Source organism: Bactrocera oleae, chromosome 4 (genome assembly GCF_042242935.1).
Source record: "Bactrocera oleae isolate idBacOlea1 chromosome 4, idBacOlea1, whole genome shotgun sequence".
In the NCBI taxonomy this organism is placed as follows: Eukaryota; Metazoa; Arthropoda; class Insecta; order Diptera; family Tephritidae; genus Bactrocera; species Bactrocera oleae.
Window position 1 is genome coordinate 52,714,961 of NC_091538.1, and position 21,172 is coordinate 52,736,132.

Consider the following 21,172-nt stretch of genomic DNA (forward strand, 5'->3'; position numbering starts at 1 on the left):
CAACAACGCCTGATACGAGGTCGTTATATTTCTTTTCATAAAATATTCACCACTGGTTTGAATATCCAGCTTTTTTTTACAAAACAAATTAATCAAAAAATTTGTGCTATTAGTTTTGTTCAATCTAAGTTATCAGAATGTACTTTTAATTTTAGGCTCACGCAGTGGAGATCATTTGTAAAAAAAAACACTGGATTAGAAATACTTCAAATTCCACTTCATGCAATTATTTCATTGATCTTTTGACTTTTGGATTATGATGGAATATTAAAAAACCTTTTTTCAAAGTCATCATAGGCTCATTTCAATTGAAGAATTTCGTATCACACTGTATGTAAACATTAGTTTGACCGCATCAACTTCGTGGATGATTTCTAGTGAAATTATACTGTTTCGAGAGCGAAGTTGAGAGGTAAGGTTAGTGTCGTATTGGGACCATTACATTTTCTCATGAATAGTATTTTTGAATCCTACTAAAGGGTGTTCTTTTTAGACACTGCGTTTCAAGAAGATTTAATTTAATGTTATGGCCAAAAATTTAGCTTTACCATAAAGATAAGGCTGATCGCTGCAGCCGCCTCGAATAAATTCCAGCCGCGAGGCCCAAGTTTCGATAAATTTTTGCAACAATTGGGGCCGTATGTCAGTAATTGATTGTTTCATTGGCTTTGTGGCATGTAGCGCCGTCTTGTTGGAACCAAAGGTCGTCCACATCAATATTCGCCAACTCAGGGACGAATCATGGCCGTAACATTATAGCCCGCTGCATTACTGAAGATATAAGAACGGTGTCTCTGAGCATGCGCATTTTCTACTAGAGTAAACGTGCTGCGAAACCGATCCATGGTTACTCAAATCAAACTATTATTTTGGTAATAAATTTGCACAATTTGCAAACGTAGGTCTGGCGCAAGTCAGTTCATTATGAAATGGTAAAATAAACTGAGTATATATGAAGTAACAGTTGTCAAAATGAATAACTCCGAAAAAAATGTTGACTTATTGAAAATCACACGTCTTAAAAGCACCCGTTGTGAGAGACTAGATTCTTTTCTTTCTTACCTGTGTTTTGCTGTCTTATTCATAACTCGCCTTAGTTCGGTATAGCATATCGCATACGTACATAAAAGTATATATTTTTTGTGTACAATTTGTTACCAAGTACTAAGTTATGTAAGCAATTAATTTTTTGCTTTAAAAAATTCCTAAAAAAAAAAACCGAAATAGAAATTAATTTCTACAAGTGCCAATTACTTCTACGGCATATTCAAGCATACATATGTACATAAATAAAAACGCATCAACCTGACATATGCGTGTCATCTGGTGGATGACAAGAGACTCGCCATCCGCTGGCCTTTAATACACTTACGTCCAGCGAAAACGTGTTTGTTCATACAAGTATTTTGTTTGTTTGATGAGGAACCAAAAAAAATGTCTGAAAAATTGGTCATTTCATGTGCTCGGCGATCCAGGTCAGGCATATAGACAGGATTCATGAGTGTAAGCCTGTTAGTTTTAGCATTTATTACGCTCTTCGCTTGCGTGTCTTTGCACCGTAATGTTTCATATGAGGACTCAGTGCATACTTGTATTTTACAAGCTGGCTAACTATTTTTTCTCTACTTTATGCTCTTCGTGCTGTTGCCATTTTGTCCGACTATCACGTTCTCATTTGTATATTTGCATGGGTTAACTGTGGAAGTATGCCACAGACAATGTTAACCGAATCATATTTGTCATTTGCTTCGCGTGTAAGTGTGTTGGTGTGCCGTGGTGGCCTCTAGCAAATTCGACTGCGTTTGCTTAAAAGGAATTTATTAATTTTTGAAAGCGACCCTGTTTCCATATATCGAGAAATAAATTGAGTCCCAAAAGGATTGTTTAATTTTTCCATAACTCCCTCTGTCTTTAAGAACAGAAGTATGTGTGAAGAGTGGCAGGCTTTCTCAAAAATGAATTAAAAGGACTCAAAAAATTCCATCCTCATAAATTTTCGGAACTAGAAATGAGCACGGTCGTAGAAGAATTCTTATAAAAACTAACAAACATGTAAATAAGTCTCAGAACCCCCTCTTTGAACATATGCTGAGTTACCTGGATACCCCATAAAATATATATAAACAATCAGCATGATGAGCTGCGTCGATTTAGCCATGTCCGTCTCTTTGCATGTACACGAACTAGTCGCTGAGATATTAATCTGAAAATTTGCACACATTCTTTTTTTCCCAACAAGCTGCTAGTTTTTCAGAACCGCTGATATTGGACTACAAATATTTCCGTCATACAAACTGATCGCTTAAAACCAATTCCTTGTAAGAAAAAAAAATTTATTTGCCAAGATATGATCTTGAAATTTGGCTTAGATTATTGTCCAATGCAATATCACATTTCATTCAGATTTAGTTATATAGATAGTTGCTATAAGAAACCCACCAGAGAACAGTATTATAGCTTCGTTGTAGCCAAAGTTAACGTTATTTCTTGTTTTAGTGTAAAAATTGTTGTAACTGAAGGGATTTTGGTAAATTCATTCAAGTGTTTATGGATTTTCTGTTCTGAACTTATCCCAAATATTCGCTGAATATATTCGCTTTTAACAGAAGGATTGTTTTCTGTTTATTGTTTTAACTTTGCTATGCTTACCGACTTGTGAGGACCTACCAGTAGGTACGCTAACACCGACATCGCCCCCCATCGCGACAAGATAACGATTCTCGACGCCTTCGCTCGAACTAGAGTTATATAATATACCATATATACATGCATTAGTTAGCCGTGAGACAGAAGAGGAAATTGGTATATATAATTTTTGACAGTATTTTGTGATTAAATTTGGTGCCTTAGGAAAAAGCCTGGGTTACACGATTTGGCCACTTCAGTAACCCAAATTGAATTATGCATTCAATAATTTTAACTTCATATAAATAAGAAACATAACGCCATATCGAACCTTTTTTGTGATAAGCTGAAATTGATGAATTCTCTATAGCTATAAAACCGTTGTTTCAACAGACCTCGCTTCCTAGATCTACGTCAGACCAAAAAGGTCTAGCAGCCTCGAAAGTGTGATAACTAAGGTCCGGTCGTCCAGTATTAGACCGGATGACTCACTTCACAGTCCGATGACACTGGGGCAAGAGTTTTCTTTCTTGCAAGATTATCATTTATTTTGAAAATGCTATTAGTTTAGTGACCTGCTGTTTGTAAGGTTCTGCCGAATGACTTTGAAAACTCTTCCCTACTGGGTATTTCTAAGTATGCGTGCCTTTGCCTATTTACCTACACAGACGAATGAGCATGCAAATCAAGGCCATACACATGCCCTACGGACTCAAAGTACCACATTCCAATTTGTAAGCAAAATAAACAAAAAATCTATAAAAAAAAACGAGAGCAAAGTGTAGAGAGCATCAGTGAAATTGCAAAAACGAAAAGTGAAAGGGCGGCGGAATGCAGCCGATTGTTTACCGCAATACATATTCACTTCATTTTACATATTTTTTTGAGGATATTAACTTTGTTATTGTTGTGCTTCTTCATTGAATGTAAACCAACTCTGCTATGCCTCGACGGCACGCTCATCTTATAGCCCATGCAGAGCAAAAATAGCAAAAAACGGGAATAGTAAATAGCATCTTGTTTTTGTAAGATTTTTGTTGCTGTTTCTTATATTTATTTGCTGTCCTCGCTCCTTGTCAAAATCGTGTTGTGTTCTCGACTCTGCAGAGGTTGCAGAGGCATTCAACCGGCAAATAAAAACAGCTGACAGCATGTTTCACTTTCATTTTCGTTTAGTTACCTCTCGAACGTCCCTTCACTCTTAAACTTAGCAGAGCAGCTGTGCGCGTGTGTCTTGACCCATATATTTGAACCAATACACAGATGTAAGTAGTTGTTGCGCTTCATTGTGGACTAAATTGCGACACTTAGGTAAGAGGTAACGCCTCTACATGTACTCTTATTTGCTCTCGAAAGACGCCTTGTAAATATTTTTGTTCACGAAATTGCCGCACTACTGACCATGTTAGGCCTGTGTAATAAATCAATTGGTGTTTGTTGTCACAAAGAATTTACACGCTTGTTGCCCACAGTTGGAACAGATTAATCACCAGTTGTAAAAACTTCGATTGGCTTGTTTTGACAGATTTCCAGGCATTTTTGTTTGTGTGTCGGAAAAACGGTAAAATTTATTCTTTAACTGAGATTGTTAAAATTGTATTAATTTATTGCCACTTGTGCCGCTGTGCATTAGGAGCTTGACTCAACTTTTAATTTTTGCCACAGCGCTTTTAGTAATATACTTTTCTTTCCAGTCATATATGGCCTCAGTCAAAAAATTATTCTATTGAATTGACCCAGTGTCCATATATTCTTTTGAAGACTACTAGACAACGTCACTTTGGCTCTTTGGTCCCACCACTGTTCACTAAATTGCAATTTCAGCTGTAATTGAGAAACTAAAAATGAGCTCTTGAGCTTATACTCGACTAATCTCTTTTAATAGCTGTATGTACAGATGGCTTAATATAAATCCCATAAGGGATAAATAAGAAAAGGCAAGTAAGAAGGAACAACTGCTGATTTTAAATATGAACAGCTATCATATGAACTCGGTCTTCATCAAATATTTATACCCTGTACAGGGTATATTAAGTTTGTAACACTAAGAAGGAAACGTCGGAGACCCTATAAAATATATGCATAAGCATGACGAGCTGAATCGGTTGAGCCATATCCGTCTGTCAGTTCATCTGTATACCATATATATGAACTAGTTCCTAAGTTTCTGAGATACTGAGCTGAAATTTTGTATATGTAATTTTTTCACGAAGAATCTGCTCATTTGTCGGAACCGCCGATAACACACAACTATACTACAAAATATCTTTACGAAATTAGGCATGATTTATTTTATAAGGCAATGGTAGAATTTCCATAAAAATTGTTCAGATCGAATCACTACAGCAAATAGCTGCCATACAAACTGAACGATCGGAATCAAGTGCTTGTATGGAAAACTTTTTAATTTGACGAGATAATTTTACGATATTGGGCATGGTTTATTGCCTAAGACAAAGGTATAACTATCGAAGAAATTGTTTGGATCGGACCTCAATAGTATATAGCTGCCTTAAAAACTGTTCGATCAACATCAAGCTCTTGAAAGAGACACTTATTTATTTGAGAAGATGCTTTCATGAAATATCATATCATTATTCAAGACAACGGTACAATTTCAGAACAAATAGCTCAGATCGGACCACTATTGAATTTAAGCTTTCATGAAATATCATATCATTATTCAAGACAACGGTACAATTTCAGAACAAATAGCTCAGATCGGACCACTATTGAATTTAAGCCGACTGATAAAAATGAAGTTCTTGTATGGAAACTATTTTTATTTGTAAAGGATATAAAAGCTTTGATGCAACCGATTACGATTTTCTTGTTCAAAACTAAATTTGTAAAGTCCAAACTAGCAAATCTAACCATTTTCAATCTAATCTATTTTATCTTAACTTGAATACTTCTCAAATAATTCCGAACTTAACAAAACGGACCGGAATATACATATGCTAGACTAACCTAACATAACTATATTCTAAGCAATCTAATCTAAATTACATTTTCCACCAACGAAGCTTGTGGAAATCTAAGTCGCCTCTTTAAAGCTTAGACGTTTCAACATAACGGTACGTATGTAAAGTAAGTAAGTACCACAGCTCTTTTTACTTACATAAAGTTAAAGGCTCACAAAAAGTAAACTTGGCTTCTTTTTTGTAGACGGTAGTATGCTGTCTCTCAACTTTTATGCGGTCTGTTTCTTTTCATACTTATCTCTTGTTTCTCCATTGTCATGAAATATGCGTACGAAGTATGAAAGTGCGAGTGCATAAGCTTAAAAGTGATGATAAACTGCAAGAGTGTCTTAATACTGTTCGTTTGATTAAAATAATGCTTTAATATTAAATTTCGGGCGAAATAAACTGTATGCAGCATGTGGGGATTGTTAAAGTCAACGTGCATGCAAATGAAGACTACCAAAATTCATAAGTATTAATAAAAGCAGATGACGGCAATAATTTTATGAGCACTTTGTCGAGCCTCGCCCTCTTTGTGTGTGCGGATTTTTTTTCTTGAGTGTGAAGGAAGTGTATTCGTTAAGCTTTGACGATCCGGAAAGGAAGTTGCTTGCCTGAAGCTCTTAAAAAATTTATTTACATGAAAACGTCTTTCCTCTTTCAAATATTAAATTTAAAAAAAATGTGTATATAGGAATGAATTTGTCTCCGCAGCAATGTCTCTTTTAAAGGAGTGTTCAAAAAGCTGATTCAATGTTTTAGTGGAACTAAAGATCAAGTGCTTGACGGATGCTCTGTGAGTCACTGAGTTGAAATCCATGTTCGGCGAAATATTGTCACTTAAGAAATATGTCGAAAAAATATGGCAGTAAAAATCAGATTGACGAAATACCACCTAAGATTAGTAGAGTATTATAATTTGGCATTGAGCGCTGAACAAAAATAATTAGTTTAGCCTAATACCTTTATAACTGAATGCCATTAAGAATTAACTTACATTACTTCCCTCTAAAATAACAACCCTGTATATTGTTAATCGGCATGAAGCACACGTTTTTCCTTTTCTGTGCATACGTTTTCAATTCATTACATGAACATTATGATAATGCCTTTGTCGAGTTTTTATTTGGGACTTTGAAAGTAAGGTTCGGATTTCACACATATATATTATATTATATGTATGAGCTTTGCTATTTTAAACTAGTTGTAGAGTATGCAGGTGTGCCTTTTAGATATTGTACTTAGTATGTACTTCACACAGCTGTGCTTAATTTGGGCTGTTGCAATACATTTCCGTAGTATGAGAAATATTTGTATGTAGTGATGTTAGGAAACAATTTCTAGTGCCTTCCTTTGTATGTCAATCTATGTGTGAGTTAGATTTATAAATCAAATTTATTTTCCTACCGTATTCCCGCTCTTTTACAATGTTTATAATATATACTAGAATATTACAATACTACAATACAATACCTTTCACAAATAAAAAAGTTTTCCATACAAGCACTTGATTCCGATCGATCAGTTTGTATGACAGCTATATGCTATAGTTGTATGATATTGGCGGATCCGACAAATAAGTGGATTTTAGCTGAAAAAAGACGTGTACAAAAAAAAAAATTAAGTTAGATCGCTTAACAAAATTAAGTAAACATATTTTCTTAGATATACTCGTACTATCGTTCAGTGTCGAAAATGTGGGAAATCGGTTTATGAATTACCCCAGCCTTTATATACTGCATATCATGATTTTCGTTATTATGGCAACCTTAATGCCGAATAAATTGGTGAGTGTGTAAACAATCTTAATGAACTTGGTTGAAAACTATTTTGGCGAACGTACTTTAATAAAAAGCTAAGAGTAGATGAAATCGTGCCAATTCATCTAGACCCAATATAACCAATATAGTGATTTTCGACTTTCCGGTTAACTTTGTGCCGAATATGTAACTATTAATATGTGAGATATTTTAATTATCGTGTTAGTTGTTTTAGCGTTTAGTACTTTACCTGGGTAAGAACTTGAAAATGATTAAAAAAATAAATAGTATTATTATTTATTTTATTATAATTCTTCTTATATATTATATATTACCTATACCAAGCCCACATTAGATGCTATTTATTATTTGCCAATCTATTTCGTTTATCACGCATTGAATCATCAAGTCTGTAGCTCTTCTGTATATCTTAAATATATATATGCACATATGTTAGGTATATATACATCTTTATATTAGGGTGGCTCATAAAAATAAATTTTTTTTTCGCTTGGTACTCTGAAAAATAGTTTGGTAGACTAAGAAAGTTTCTCCAAGTATGAGCTCTTAATTGTAACGGGAAGGTTCTCCGCCCTACAATTTTCTGTTTTTTCCTTATTATCAGATAAAAAAATTCACATCTCGCTTCTAACTACTTGAAAAAATATCTCGTTTCATTTAGATTTGTGGAAAATTGTTTCTTTCTTCTTTCTTCGTTCTTTTGACCCACCCTAATATATCTATACATATATATATATCAGTAATAGGTACACATGTAAACACTGGAATGCGAAGAATAATTGATGGAATGAGAAGTGGCAATTTGAAATGCCATTAATTTATTTTATAATATTTTATTGTTGTAATATGTAAACATAATTGAAGGTTATTTATCGCGGTAGTCATGAAATCGAAGCAATTCAATTAATTACAAAAAATACATACATATGGTTATATTGTAATATTGATATATATTTATTTATTTATATATATATATGTATATATGTATATATATGTATATATATGTATACATATACTGATTCTATATAAGAACATGTAGGGAAGTAAGTAAGTTATATGGGGGCTAGGGAAAGTGTTCACCCAATTTTGTCCATTTTAGGCACAATTAAACATTATTATTAGAGAAACACACGTTTTCAATTTCAATAAGCTAACTCACATATTGACCGATATATGCGGAAAAAAGTCAGTCGGAGAGTTTAAAATTTGTCAATTAGATATGTGTGTACTAAGGGAATAATTGATCCGATTCAAACCATTTTCGACAAACATACATACTTTTATCAGGAAAGGATTCTCCCCGAATTTCTGTAATATATCTCAGAGATTGATCCATATTTTTGATAAAAAGGTTGCAATAGGAACTCTGGTCCACATATTCGGTACCTAGGGACGTGTATAGTTTTGTTTCGATTTGGACAATTTATGGCCACAAGAGGACACACTTCAAAGGTACTATTCGTGTAAAGTTTTTCAGCTCGTTATATTCATTGCTGCTTGATTTGTATACTGGAAAGTGAAGGAATAAAATGGAATTTAAAATTGTGCCGAATTTGGATTAAATCGTTCGAGCAGGTCTCGAGATATGGATCATCCAATTTTGACAGCGGCGCTTTTAAACCTTTTGCTATCATCTCGGTTGTAAAATATTACGCCTCTGACGCATTTATTTGACTTAACGCGCTGTTAGAATTTTTAAGAAAACCATTATATGGGGAATGGGCGGGATTATCATCCGATTTCACACATTTTCACACTGTCGATAGGGATGCTAAAAAGATTTGCCGTGAGCGAATTTGGCGCTTTAGCGGCTTAGAAGATGTATATATTAAACCCATTATATCGATGGAGGAGGAAATAGTTTCAAATGAGGAGTTCAGCATGGAAATGAATTGAAGGCCTCGAAATATTTTGATTTGACAAGACCTTGCAGATATTATTCGCTCGCAATAAACATGTCCTCAAGCAATAAACTGAGGATATGCCGTCTTTATGGCTGCAGGCAGACTCATAATTAGCGAATTATAGCCGTAAAGTTAATTTTTAGCTACTCTCTTCCCATCCGTCTTTATTTCTCATCGTTTTTCGATGTTTTTGTTTTTTGGGAACTTTTGTTTCGATTTTTCTTCTTGTTCTAAGAAGTCAAGCCGATTTATCTCTACTTTTTACCAACGTTCACTGAATTGAAGAAATCATCCAAGAGTGGGGACGTAAAACTTTGTATATATTTCTCGAAGCGATTATTTTTAATTTTGAGAGTGAGAGAAAGAGAGCTAATCGTGTTCAACTGTTCCGTTTCGATGCTTACTTGTATGAGTTTTATCGATATGCCTACATATGGTTCTTGGATTTTCTAATGGTAAAAAATTATACTTTTGACAATTGTTGAAATTGTGTTGGTGAAGAATTCATAAGGAAAAGGCTTCGCTTATTTCTGCTGAAAAAATCTAAAAAAAACTACCAAAGCTTACTTAAAATAAATATATAAAATAGTTTTGAACGATGTTTAAGGATGGAAATCGATTTGACTATACGTTTTTGACCAAATAAGAGAGAGAGCGAAGAGTTGTTCTAAAAATTATGAAGAATCGCATGTTACTAGATGGTGATATTGATATACGCAAAGGTATCTATTCTTTTGCTTTTTTCTTATATTTAGCTATGCATTCGACTATGTCTTGGGAGCTTGGTGAAATATCTCATGTCAACTTCTTTATTATTCATAGATTGGCTCTCATGTACATGACAAACGTTTAAAATAAACTAAAAAAACTAAAGTTTCCCTTTTGAGTCGATTTCATAATGAAACCTGGTCACTTGAACTTTTGCTTTACATTTAATATTTAAATGGTGGGAAACTTGGATGACGTATTTTATTTATGTCATTTGGGAAGTTATGTGAATGATTTATACACAATGTGGTGTAAAACTTGGATAACGATAACCTTTGATCAACAAATTTAAGATAAGAGAGCTCAAAAGAGTGTTTAAAGGATGGGTAAATCTCTGATTTTTGACAAGAATACCAACTCATATAGGATATGTCGTGAGTTCTAATTTTTTTCTGATTAAATCAAACACAAACGAGTGGAGAAGGTTTAAAGAGTGTTGGATGGGAATACACATTTCACACTTCTCTTAGCATAATATACATATATTTTACCACTGCATTTAAAATATATATTTATATTTATAAACAAACTTTAGTACGTCCATTTGCTAGCACATTATACATTTTCATTTACGTTGTTATTATTGCTGGTTGCTATGTTGTTGTTGGAGCTTGCTATTTGTCCATATGCAAGCATTTCATATGCTATCAAATTTGAAACAGATGCTCGATTTCGTTAAAATGCAGCGCACAACAATGAGTTCAAAGGAATAAATAAATAAACGCCAATTTCACATGCATTTGTGTGTGTGTATGTATGTGCGTGTGATACACAACGCCATCGTGTATGTATTGTTTGGTAATCACGTTTGTATGAGCATGTGTTTGCGCTTGTCAAGAAGTTCCCTCAAAAGTTAGTTAATAAACTCGGGAATAACATGACGGTCGCGTGCATTGACCGACAACCGAGCTCTCAGGGGCAAACAACGTTCTGGCGTCGCTTCGTCCTGACGTACTTGTGTAGTGGATATGCGTAGAATTTCTAAGCGTTCAAAGTGCGAGAAAGCAATTTTTTTTATATTTTGTTTTTATGGGAAAGATCGAAGTATGCGTAATAACTGATGTCGATAATGGAAAGTCTTAAGTAAACGGATATGGAAATGTAATTGATATCAGCAGAGTTCTCTATTGTACTAAATTGTACGTGTAGTATTTATTAAAAGGGGTATTCTAATAGCGTTTAAGCAAATTTTACTGCTAAGTATGTAATAAAATTGAATATTTAGTTTATTAAGGGTTAAAGTTAGCATAGTTTTGGGCGGTGGGGGGATTAATTTGCTGTTTTTGGAAAAAAAATTATTGCAAATAAGAGTTTTTTTCAGGGGAGATTATTTTACAGTTTGAAAATGCTCCAAAAATAAATTAATAACAGAAGAAAATCGAAACATTATTTATACATTTAACGTAGTAACGTTAGTGAAGGTTAAATATATCTATGCAATAGAGTAGGTTCACTAATAATCCGTTAAAGTTCTGCAATTAACTCGTTAATAGAAGGCCAATTAAAATATAGTTACTTTTAAATTTATTGTAATGAAGCGAGTTGAAACTCCCGGTTTAAAAAGATTGAGATTGCAGTTGAGATTAAGGCTGAACATAGTTTTGGTTACAATTGAGGTGAATGTTGTGGTTAACTTTAAGGTTGATGTTTAATTTAAGCTAATGGTTAAGGTTAAGTGAAGGTTAAAATTAATTAAAGGTTAAAGTTAAGCTAAAATCGAATTTCACTCCAAGTTTAAATTTAAGATTAGTATATTACGGGTAATCTTAGATGTAAAAGTTAGGTTAAGCTAAAAGTTAAGGTATAGTCGAGGCTAAGTAAAAGTTAAGGTATGGTTTAATTTTACGAATAAAGTTAAGTTTAAGTTTAAGGTAAAGGTAAAGGTTAGATTAAGGTTAAGTTAAGGTTAAGGTTAAGGTTAAGGTTAAGGTTAAGGTTAAGGTTGAGGTTGAGGTTGAGGTTAAGATTGAGGTTGAGGTTGAGGTTAAGGTTAAGATTGAGGTTGAGATTGAGATTGAGGCTAAAGTAAGTTTAAGAATAGTTTTTCAAATTGTACCTAAAATGTAATTGTAAGTATACCTATGTGTACTGAAACTCACCTCTTATTAGGCTGTTATACTTGAAGCTTTGTAATATACTTGTAATAAGGGTAAAGAAAAATTTATAAGAAGTTTGTTAGCAAGTTAATTGTGTCTATATAGTACGTGTAGTATATACCACGTGCAATATGATTTAGAATAAGTATTACTTTCCGATTGGTTTGATTTGTGGAAAAAACAGACGCCAATAAGCTCTTGCAATGTAATAAAGTGTCTTACTAGTATATGGAGAACAATTGACATTCCCTCGTGACTCTTATATTGCCTGTACTCTGTTGCGAGGGGTAAGAATTGAAACCAACACATACACATATATGCATACATCGCTGCATTTACGCTGCAAGTGAGCAGTAATAACTTGCTGGCGGAACAATAACCGACACTTGTCAGCCAGCTATTGGGGCAAGTGGACGTTGACCAGTGTGACGGGTGCACTTAAGTGTTGTTGTTGGAAAAAATATATTCAAAAGGGGTGACATTTTTAGAAAAAAATACCTATATAAAAAAAAAAAATCTGTGTAATTTGCTGAAGTTGAGGGCGAAATGCACACAGTATGGAAAATTAGTGAGAAAAGTTATACAAAAATAACAACAACATACTATGCACATTATCAGCAGCTGGCAGCGAAGCAATTGAGTCGACACGCTGCAAATTGCCACACAGTGTAATTTAACTGTTTTATTTTTATTTGCATGCAATCAGCGAAATTGATGAAAAGAAAACAAGTGGGAAAGCACCAAATATGTGGATAAAACTCAGTAAATAAAGAGATATTTATGTAGCAGTGTTTAAATATGTAAATAGTGCGATAAATTCTATATATATTAAATGCTATAAAATTTAAAATGAGTGAAGCGGGTAGAAAATAAAAAATGCCACAAAAAATCCTAAAAAAAAACTGAATTAAGCGTAAATTCACGCTTGCAGCACGTGTCGCCATAAAAATTGCTCTTAAAATACGGCAATTAAACGCACACCAACGCAAAGAGGTGTTAATAAGAAATTTTTTTGAAGCCAGAATTAATTAATAAAAAATAAATTTCAGCGGTGTGATTTAAAATATATTAAATTAACACTTAAAGTGCTAAACTGTGAAAACATATCAACTATTTGCAAGTTAAGCAATCAGTGCAAGGACGAAGGTTACTCATACGCCCGCGCGCCTCCTTTAGTGACTATAAGAAGCTAAATTAAAAGAACTTTTTACGTATGTAATTAAATGTTAAATGACCGACAGTGTTGCTGATAATGATTGTGGTGGCACTTGATTGCCTTTCATTAACAACATGAGTCCACAAATCGCCTCCACATACTTCACCAGGGTCGTGGAGAAAGCTTCAACTGAAACACTTTCGGGCTGCGGGTGACAGCTTAACTATAATCCGGTGATAATATTACAAAAAGTCTTTAGAGAACTTTTGCCAACTGATAGATATAAATAAATAAACAAAAACAACAAAAAAATATAAAAATTAAAAAATAGATAAAGAAAGGAAAAAAAGTTATACCACAAAAATAAAATGAATGACAAAATAATGTGAAATAAAACGCGTGACATTTAAGCGCCCCAAAGCTGCAATCAACCAACCCGCACAAAATCGCGAGCACATTCATATCATACCTTGCTTCCAAATCACTTGATTGTGCCGAGCAACCGCAGCAGTGGCTGAGATTTATGTGTAGACTATATATGTATAGAGTGCTGTGTGTTGCCTGGTCTTAAGCGCTACGCATACACACTCACTCGCTAGCTTGCTCGCATTTGAAGTCGCACTCGCAATGAGCCACCAGTTTCAAGTGAGCTACACCGCCCTTGAGATGACCGACGACAATCATCATGCTTCCTCCATGCCATCGGTGGTGTCATCATCGTCGCCGCGTACAGCGCGCAATGTCAATTTTCATAGCGAAATTAACGATACACCACCCACACCGCCACCCGGTTATCCGCCGCAGCAATTACCGCCGGCACGTCGTACCTCGAAGTCGTTCTTTCAGCGGCCGCGTTCGATGTCTGCTTGGAGTGATATTAGCCGCAGTAGTATGCGTTTGGATGAACGGTAAATATGTATAAATGTGTATAATTTTATTTTCCTAAGATTACTAAGCAAAGCCAAACTTACTAACAAAGCCACGGTATTGCCATAACCGTCAGCTCGAAAAGTTCGTTGAAACAGAACTTTTGTATTGTGTTTATCCTGTAATAGTTCATTTTAGTTTTAAAACATTACTTCTAATCCATATCTAGATCAAAGTTTTTAATTTGGTTCCATCTTTTAGATATTACCATTCGAATTATGGGGTTCTAGACCTAAGGCTAGCAGCTATCTTTTATATATAAAATATATTTATTTATATGCTTATATCCGCTACTACCCACTCCGATACTGGCCTTGAATTCGCTGACTCGATACTGGACTGTTGAGCCTCAGACCAGCTTAGCTAGCGTTGGTCAACTTCCAGCAGCTGTGCAGTCTCAAGCACCTAAGCAGATTTGTAATAGGTTCAGGGCGTTTTTGCCGATAGCTGAGGTCCAACTACAGGAGTTTTTTCGTTTGGCTTCACAAAGGACTGAACATAACAGTCTAAGTGTGATCCCTCCGCCATGCTGAGGGATCAGCCATCTAACTTAACCTAACCTAACCTGTTGTATATGCTTATATACAATACATTAGTTCGAAATAAAACTCTGTTAACTCTGTTATAAAAAATAGGTGCTGGAGCAGAATCCTGCTGAAAGATCTAATGTTCTCCATCGAAGATAGTATTGCTGAATTGCTTTACCACGCCTTCTAAAACATGCTGCTGGTATACTGTTGCCCCAGTTTTAAACTCTTTCTCGCAAAAATGATGTCTTTATAGCAACTCGTCACCATTATATCAGCTCGGTGGTGACCACGTTGAACCCTTGGAATAATATTTTAGCGTAGACTTAGTCGTTTTGCTTATCAACAACTTCTTCAACAGTGAAAGTTTTTTCAACTGTAAAAAGTACATCTTCATGGTCGTTGAAGAAGCCGCTTGCATCCATCGAGCCTAATTTGCTTCAAACACATTTTCATAAGATGACCAGTTGACCGATTGTAGGCTTTCATCTGGAAAATAACTCGAATAAGTCTAGACATTCATCTGGTTGGATTTCTGCGAATGCGTTTGCAAACAGTTTTTATGATTGAGTTGGTTCGAAACCCGCGATGTGCTACCGATATGTCGTGCGTTCGCTTTGGAGAAGAGGACTTCCACTTGGAAGCTGCTTTTGAAAAGTAGGAATAGGGTCAGAGAGCTCAAATTTGCTTTCTAAGGCGGATGCTAACAAAGATAATCTATGTCAGAATGATCTGATATTTAATACTTCGGACTCACTTAGCCTCTTTATTTAGATAGGGTCACATACCACAATGTAAATATCTAAAAGTAATAAGCCTGAAGCATATCATCTTAGTGTCTTCTTTATGTTTTATCGCAACAGACTGCCTTGTTTTCTATAATTAGACTGTTTCTTCGGAACCAACAGTTACGTTTATGGAATCGGTATGGACACGATACTTATCATAGAATATTTTATAAGGCAACGCTACAATATCCGAAGATATTATTTCGCTCGCAGCACTATAGAATATAGCTATGCTATAAGAAATGCATCTGTGAAAGGTATTATAGCTTCGGTGCAGCCGAAGTTAACGTTAGAAAAGCTCCATTGATCCACCCCATAATCCTCTTCCATAATTAACCGGAATATAAATCACAATATTTTGCTACTATTAATTTCACATAATCACATTCAAATGCCATTTTGACCAGCTGTAATGAGTCTATTTTCATCCCAAACAAAGGTCTCTAAATACAAAAGTAAATATTTATTGAACACAAGTCGCCAGCGAATGGCGGGGCGTGCGCAATAATAGACCAGTAGCGGCAGGCTGACACGTCAAAAGTCAACACTAAGCGATTTCACTGAAATATTGCCACAAAATATGACAGGAATTTAGACACTCGCATTCCAAACTTGGCGCACACCAACAAGGCAACGCCGAATATAACCTAAAAACGAGAAAAATAGCAATAAAAATGGCGAAAATATGCCCAACCACAAAGTCCGTTGTGTCCACTAACGAACTGAAATGTTATATAAGTGCTTTGTTGTTGCTATTCATCTATATAGTACAACCGTTATGCCGGCCGTCAATTACGCTTAATGTAGTGAGAAGCATGAATTATATATCGTTAGAGAGACTCACGTGATTCGCACTCGTTTGACTGTTGGTCGCAGACTGCTTGGCATATTGACCGTTGGTTCGCTCGTTAAAATTGCTGGTAGAGTGTAATTGAGTGTAGTGAGTAGACTCATCGAAATTCCAGCAGCATTCATTGCAAATTCCCACAATAATTGAGTACCTAATGCGTTTGTCAGGCAGGCGGCTGGCGGTTGGGGCAGACTGCACAGCGAGGGCGCGCGGTGTTACGTCCATCAGCTGACAGCTCCGAGTGTTGTTGGTAAATATTTTAAGCTTGTAATTAAAACACTGCAGCAGAACATTGTTGACGTTTTCATAATATGACAACTTGCTGGTATGCTATCATATTACATTGTTGTTATTGTGTTTTGTCTCTTTTTTATCGATGCGTCGTCTGCGAGTAATGTTTTAATTTATTTGAGACTTTTTAATTTCAGCGTTTTTTGTGGGGTTTCGTGTGTGTAATGCGTTTCGTTTTTCTTTTTGTTGTTGCTAACAGGTGACACTTAGGGAATTTCATTTGAAATATGGTTTTTGAAAATGGCCTTAGCTAGCATATACCCGTCCTGCTCCTCTACGACAGAAATTAATACATATATGTATGTATCTGTTTGAAGAGCAGCTACTTTTAAATGAAAGCTGATAGTCGCTTAAAAGCTTCATTTACAGTTAATTTTATTTCAGTATACATGTAATCGTGTACAAAAAATTTAGAGTTCAGCGAACTTGGCATCTGCATGGATTCAATATGTGACGCAGTTTTACCGTGTGTGGTATAAGAACCTTTGAATGGACCGCGCCCTCCTACAGTCCCTGCAGCTTCGCAACTACTTCCTTTAACTATAGTAGTGAGGGATCGTCCTTACATTTTAGCCACTAAGCCAGCCCACACCATCCAAAGTTGGCATAGGCGTGGCCGGCTGTTCATTCAATCTTGCGAAAACCGCATGCAGCAGTTTCGGCCCTACCACTTTCCTCTTCTTCTCCGTAATTTTTCCAAGGTGGTTACTTCGGTTAATGCGTTCCAAGATTAAGTACCCGGTTTCTCCGGATCGGGCTTGCCGTTTGTCTTTACGACTTTACGTCGCCGGCCCCGCTGTTTTCGAGGTCTGGCTCTTCAAGTACTGCAGCACTTCTAAATTGCAAATCGAATTTGGCAGTAGCACTACAACCGCTGTGCTCTCTTCGCAGCAGAGGTAAGGCCGCTGGCAAGTAAACACGCTGCGTCTGCCGGAAGTAGCAGCCACTACTTCCACCGACGTTTGAACTAATATTCCATCCCCATTTCCTTTCTTATTGTCTTGTATTGGCTGAGTTTCGTAAATATTTCTTCTTATATCAAAATCTGCCAATTGAATTTCCTTATCTTATTTCCCATATGTCTAAAAGCAAACTTGCCAGTATATACTTGTATAATCAATTAACTTGTTACACGGCTGAAGGAGCATAAACAAAGCCTCAAATTGGCCATAGAAATATTGTCTCAGCGAAAGGTGATTGGCAAGAAAATATATAAAGAAATTACAAAAAATAAGGCCCCTATAAATAACCATAAAAAGGGCTGACTAGGCATATTATTTGCATGTATGCGCTATGTGTACATAAGCTCAGGTAAAAGAGCGAAGTGAAAATACCATGAAATGGAAAAGAGAGAAATAACAGGTAATGGTCATACACCGTCTATAAGCGCATCCTTTGAGGAAAAATCTGAATAAAAAACACTATTAAAATAGCAAGTTAAAACAAGATGAGAAAAAATGTTACAAAAACACATGCAACAACAACAATAAGTGGTGAGTGCATCAGATATTGCTTTACTTACTACCATGGGCCGTCGGCGATGAGTGTCGATAAGTGATTGTTGCAAAATGGAAAAACGATGTAACAAAGCGCTCCGATGGGGATCTGTTGAGATGATGAATTGTAGACTAAATAGCGATAAATGCAAATATGGCTTATACCATATACGTACTTAGCTATGTAAATATATATTTGTTGATGTTGAATTGTATTTTTTATTCTTTTGAGCGCATGTGAAGCTAGACTGACATATGCCACATGCTGGAATCTGGGCTTCTTTTGTATATAATTGTCTTTTTTCTAGAGTTTGCAGCTCAAATTGTTTTCAGAAATTTCTTTAGAATAAAAACACATTTATCGTAGCAGTCTCGACATGCTACTTATCTAACACCCAAATCAAGCTTCCGGTCAAAAACATATTCCAATATCATTGAATTCGATATACGAAAAAAACTTTAAGTTCGTAGAGCTTTATCGGATTTTGAGAAGCACTCGTCGAGGAAGCTCAAGATAACATGGACTAATTTGACTACTATATACTGAGTAACGGATTAAGGAGGATGAAACTTAGGCATAACAGCTCGAGGATATCTAGAAGCAAATTTTTAATGAACGTTTCTAAAAAGTTCCCTAAAACTGACAGCTGTTGATATTATTCGCAAAAATCACCGAAGTTTCTTAATATCTACTTTTATTTAATAACATCTTTGTTCTGGTTCGGTAGAATGTATTTCCAATGAAATGACTCACGAAGGGTTTTCTATCTTTTTGCTTTAAAAATACGGAAATTTATCATTTCATGCTGAACAAATTTTTTTTATTCAAGTGATAATACTTGAATATATGTATGCTTGCAGTAGCCAAGGCCTCGAGTTTTGTTAAGTAATATAGTAAGAATAGCTAAAAAATCTTAGAAAAGTGGCTTAATGATCTAATATTAGGTTAGGATAGGTTTATAGGTCGACCCTAACAGGGATCTCACTTGAATAGCTTAGAACGCTGGTTCGTTGTGATACCCAAAACTTATATATAATTGATCATAAGACCGTCACAAATCGAAAAGGTCCTTTCAGCCTATCAGACATTTTTTAAGACGGCTAATGTCAGTTTCGGCTTTGTCTCCTGGTTGCTCGAAGTTAAGACTACTGATGTCCACCTCAGTATTGCAATGGCTGCACAATGATACAAAAATATGTTTTCAAATTTATCAACAAACCCAATTCCTTAACTTATCATTAAAATATGTGGTTCAGTTCATTATAAGCCTAAATGTAGGCAACAGTTTTAAATTCAAAACATTTTTTTCTAATCGTTATAAATTATTAAACATCTAAACCACTCCGGAAGATATCACAGCAGCCGTTTGTAGCGTCGCATACACATATATAACAGTATGTTTTATATATTTAAAAATATTTGTATATATACGCTAACGCTCTTATAATGTATTAAGTGATATCTTTACATACATATTATCATCTACTTGTTTTTGTTTTTACTAGCACCACATTCGCGATTATTTTATGGCTTTTAGTATAACTTATTTTATATTCTTCTTTCTCTCTTTGCAGGTAAGTGATTTGCGAGCGCCGGGATTACATAAACTTATACCTTGTATGTACCAATAAAACATGTGCAACGGCTTATACTGTATGTATGTATGTAGATAAGCGATTGAATTAACATAATGACGTGCAAAACATGCACAAAACGCTATGTAACAGTTGCTTGTACCAAGTGATTGACAGTCATGTTTGCGCTGCGCTGTTTGCCTTCCATCATTGTTGCGTTGTCTGGCGTTCGCTATGACGTATGAGTAACAATATTTTGTCTCCTCGAAAGCAAATAACTACATATCTCAACTGGCGTCGCTGTTAGGTGATGTCGCTGTATGTGGTGGGTGAGTACTTAACAGACATGAGTGTGCAAGATTTTATGAAATCTTTTGAAAGGTATGGTGTGGAAAATGTGTGCAGCGGTGCTTGCATGGATTAAATTATTGAAGATTTTATTTTAATGTAGTGATGAGTAAGTGATTTGTTTTGGTGAAAGAGTAAAGAAAGTATAATAATAATGAAATTAAGTGGATTTAAAATTGTATCAACGTAAGTTTTTTTTTTATATTTTGTAAAATATTGAATTTTTTCTCTTCTCAGATTACGTTAAGTGTATTTGTTGTAGGTTCAAATTTAGCTTTTCATTTCCTGCCCATAAAGAATTAATTACTCGCATTTTATTAAAAAAAAAAACTCTAATAAAAATAATTTAAGTATGAAATGTATGCTACCATATACCGAGTAACGGTTAAAAAATTTATCTTTGAAATTTATAAGGTAGGTAGGTAGATGCGCCTTTTTGGTACACTATTCGTAAGATCTTTAAATAGTGCTATCTCGTTTCATTGTTGCGTTCAAACCATTTGGTGCCATTTATGAACTACTTACTTCCGTTATGCTTTTTTGTAGATAGACATTCAAGATTTGATTTCTGGTGGATTCCAAAAGTTCTACGTCGGGATTGTGATAGGGCTGGGCACTCGCAGATGAAATGTGAACTGTTTTCTTACTCCCTTAAAGTTTGTAAATGCGACAAGTGCTATTATAGGGTATTCCCATTTTTAACGCGTGTTCTTCAAATGACCTGTTTTGATAGCAGTAAGTCTATATATACTTTTCCTGGACCTATTTAATAAGTCTTTTGTTATTGTCTTGCCAAATTTTGGTCATATATGTTTCACTACTTTGCATTTGTTGGAGATTTCCAACCAATCTGAGCTATTTGTTCAAATTGTTTCCCGTAAAATACTTGAATACTTTGTAGATGGCTTAAAACTAGTAGTAGTTCTGTTACATTGGAGAGACTAAATCGAAAATATTTTCAGCAGAACATATGATCTTAGTTAGAAGATGATCTCAAGTTTGAACGGCGACAATCACATACTTTTAATCAATTTATTATAACAACAAATTGTTTAGAGTTTTCAAAAAACCATA

General features: G+C 35.0%; 1 protein-coding gene across 2 annotated transcripts in view; it reads left to right on the forward strand.

Moving 5' to 3' along the window:
- Positions 1 to 12,575: 12,575 nt before the first annotated feature.
- Positions 12,576 to 21,172, forward strand: part of LOC106623211 (potassium channel subfamily T member 2) — a 373,175-nt gene continuing 364,578 nt past the window's right edge. The window contains exon 1 of one of the 2 annotated variants that reach the window (XM_070107992.1): positions 12,576 to 14,204. In XM_070107992.1, coding sequence (XP_069964093.1) covers positions 13,924 to 14,204 — 281 coding nt within the window. In that variant the 5' untranslated portion in view covers positions 12,576 to 13,923. The remainder of the gene's footprint in view (positions 14,205 to 21,172) is intronic. The other variant, XM_070107990.1, reaches the window with a different exon arrangement.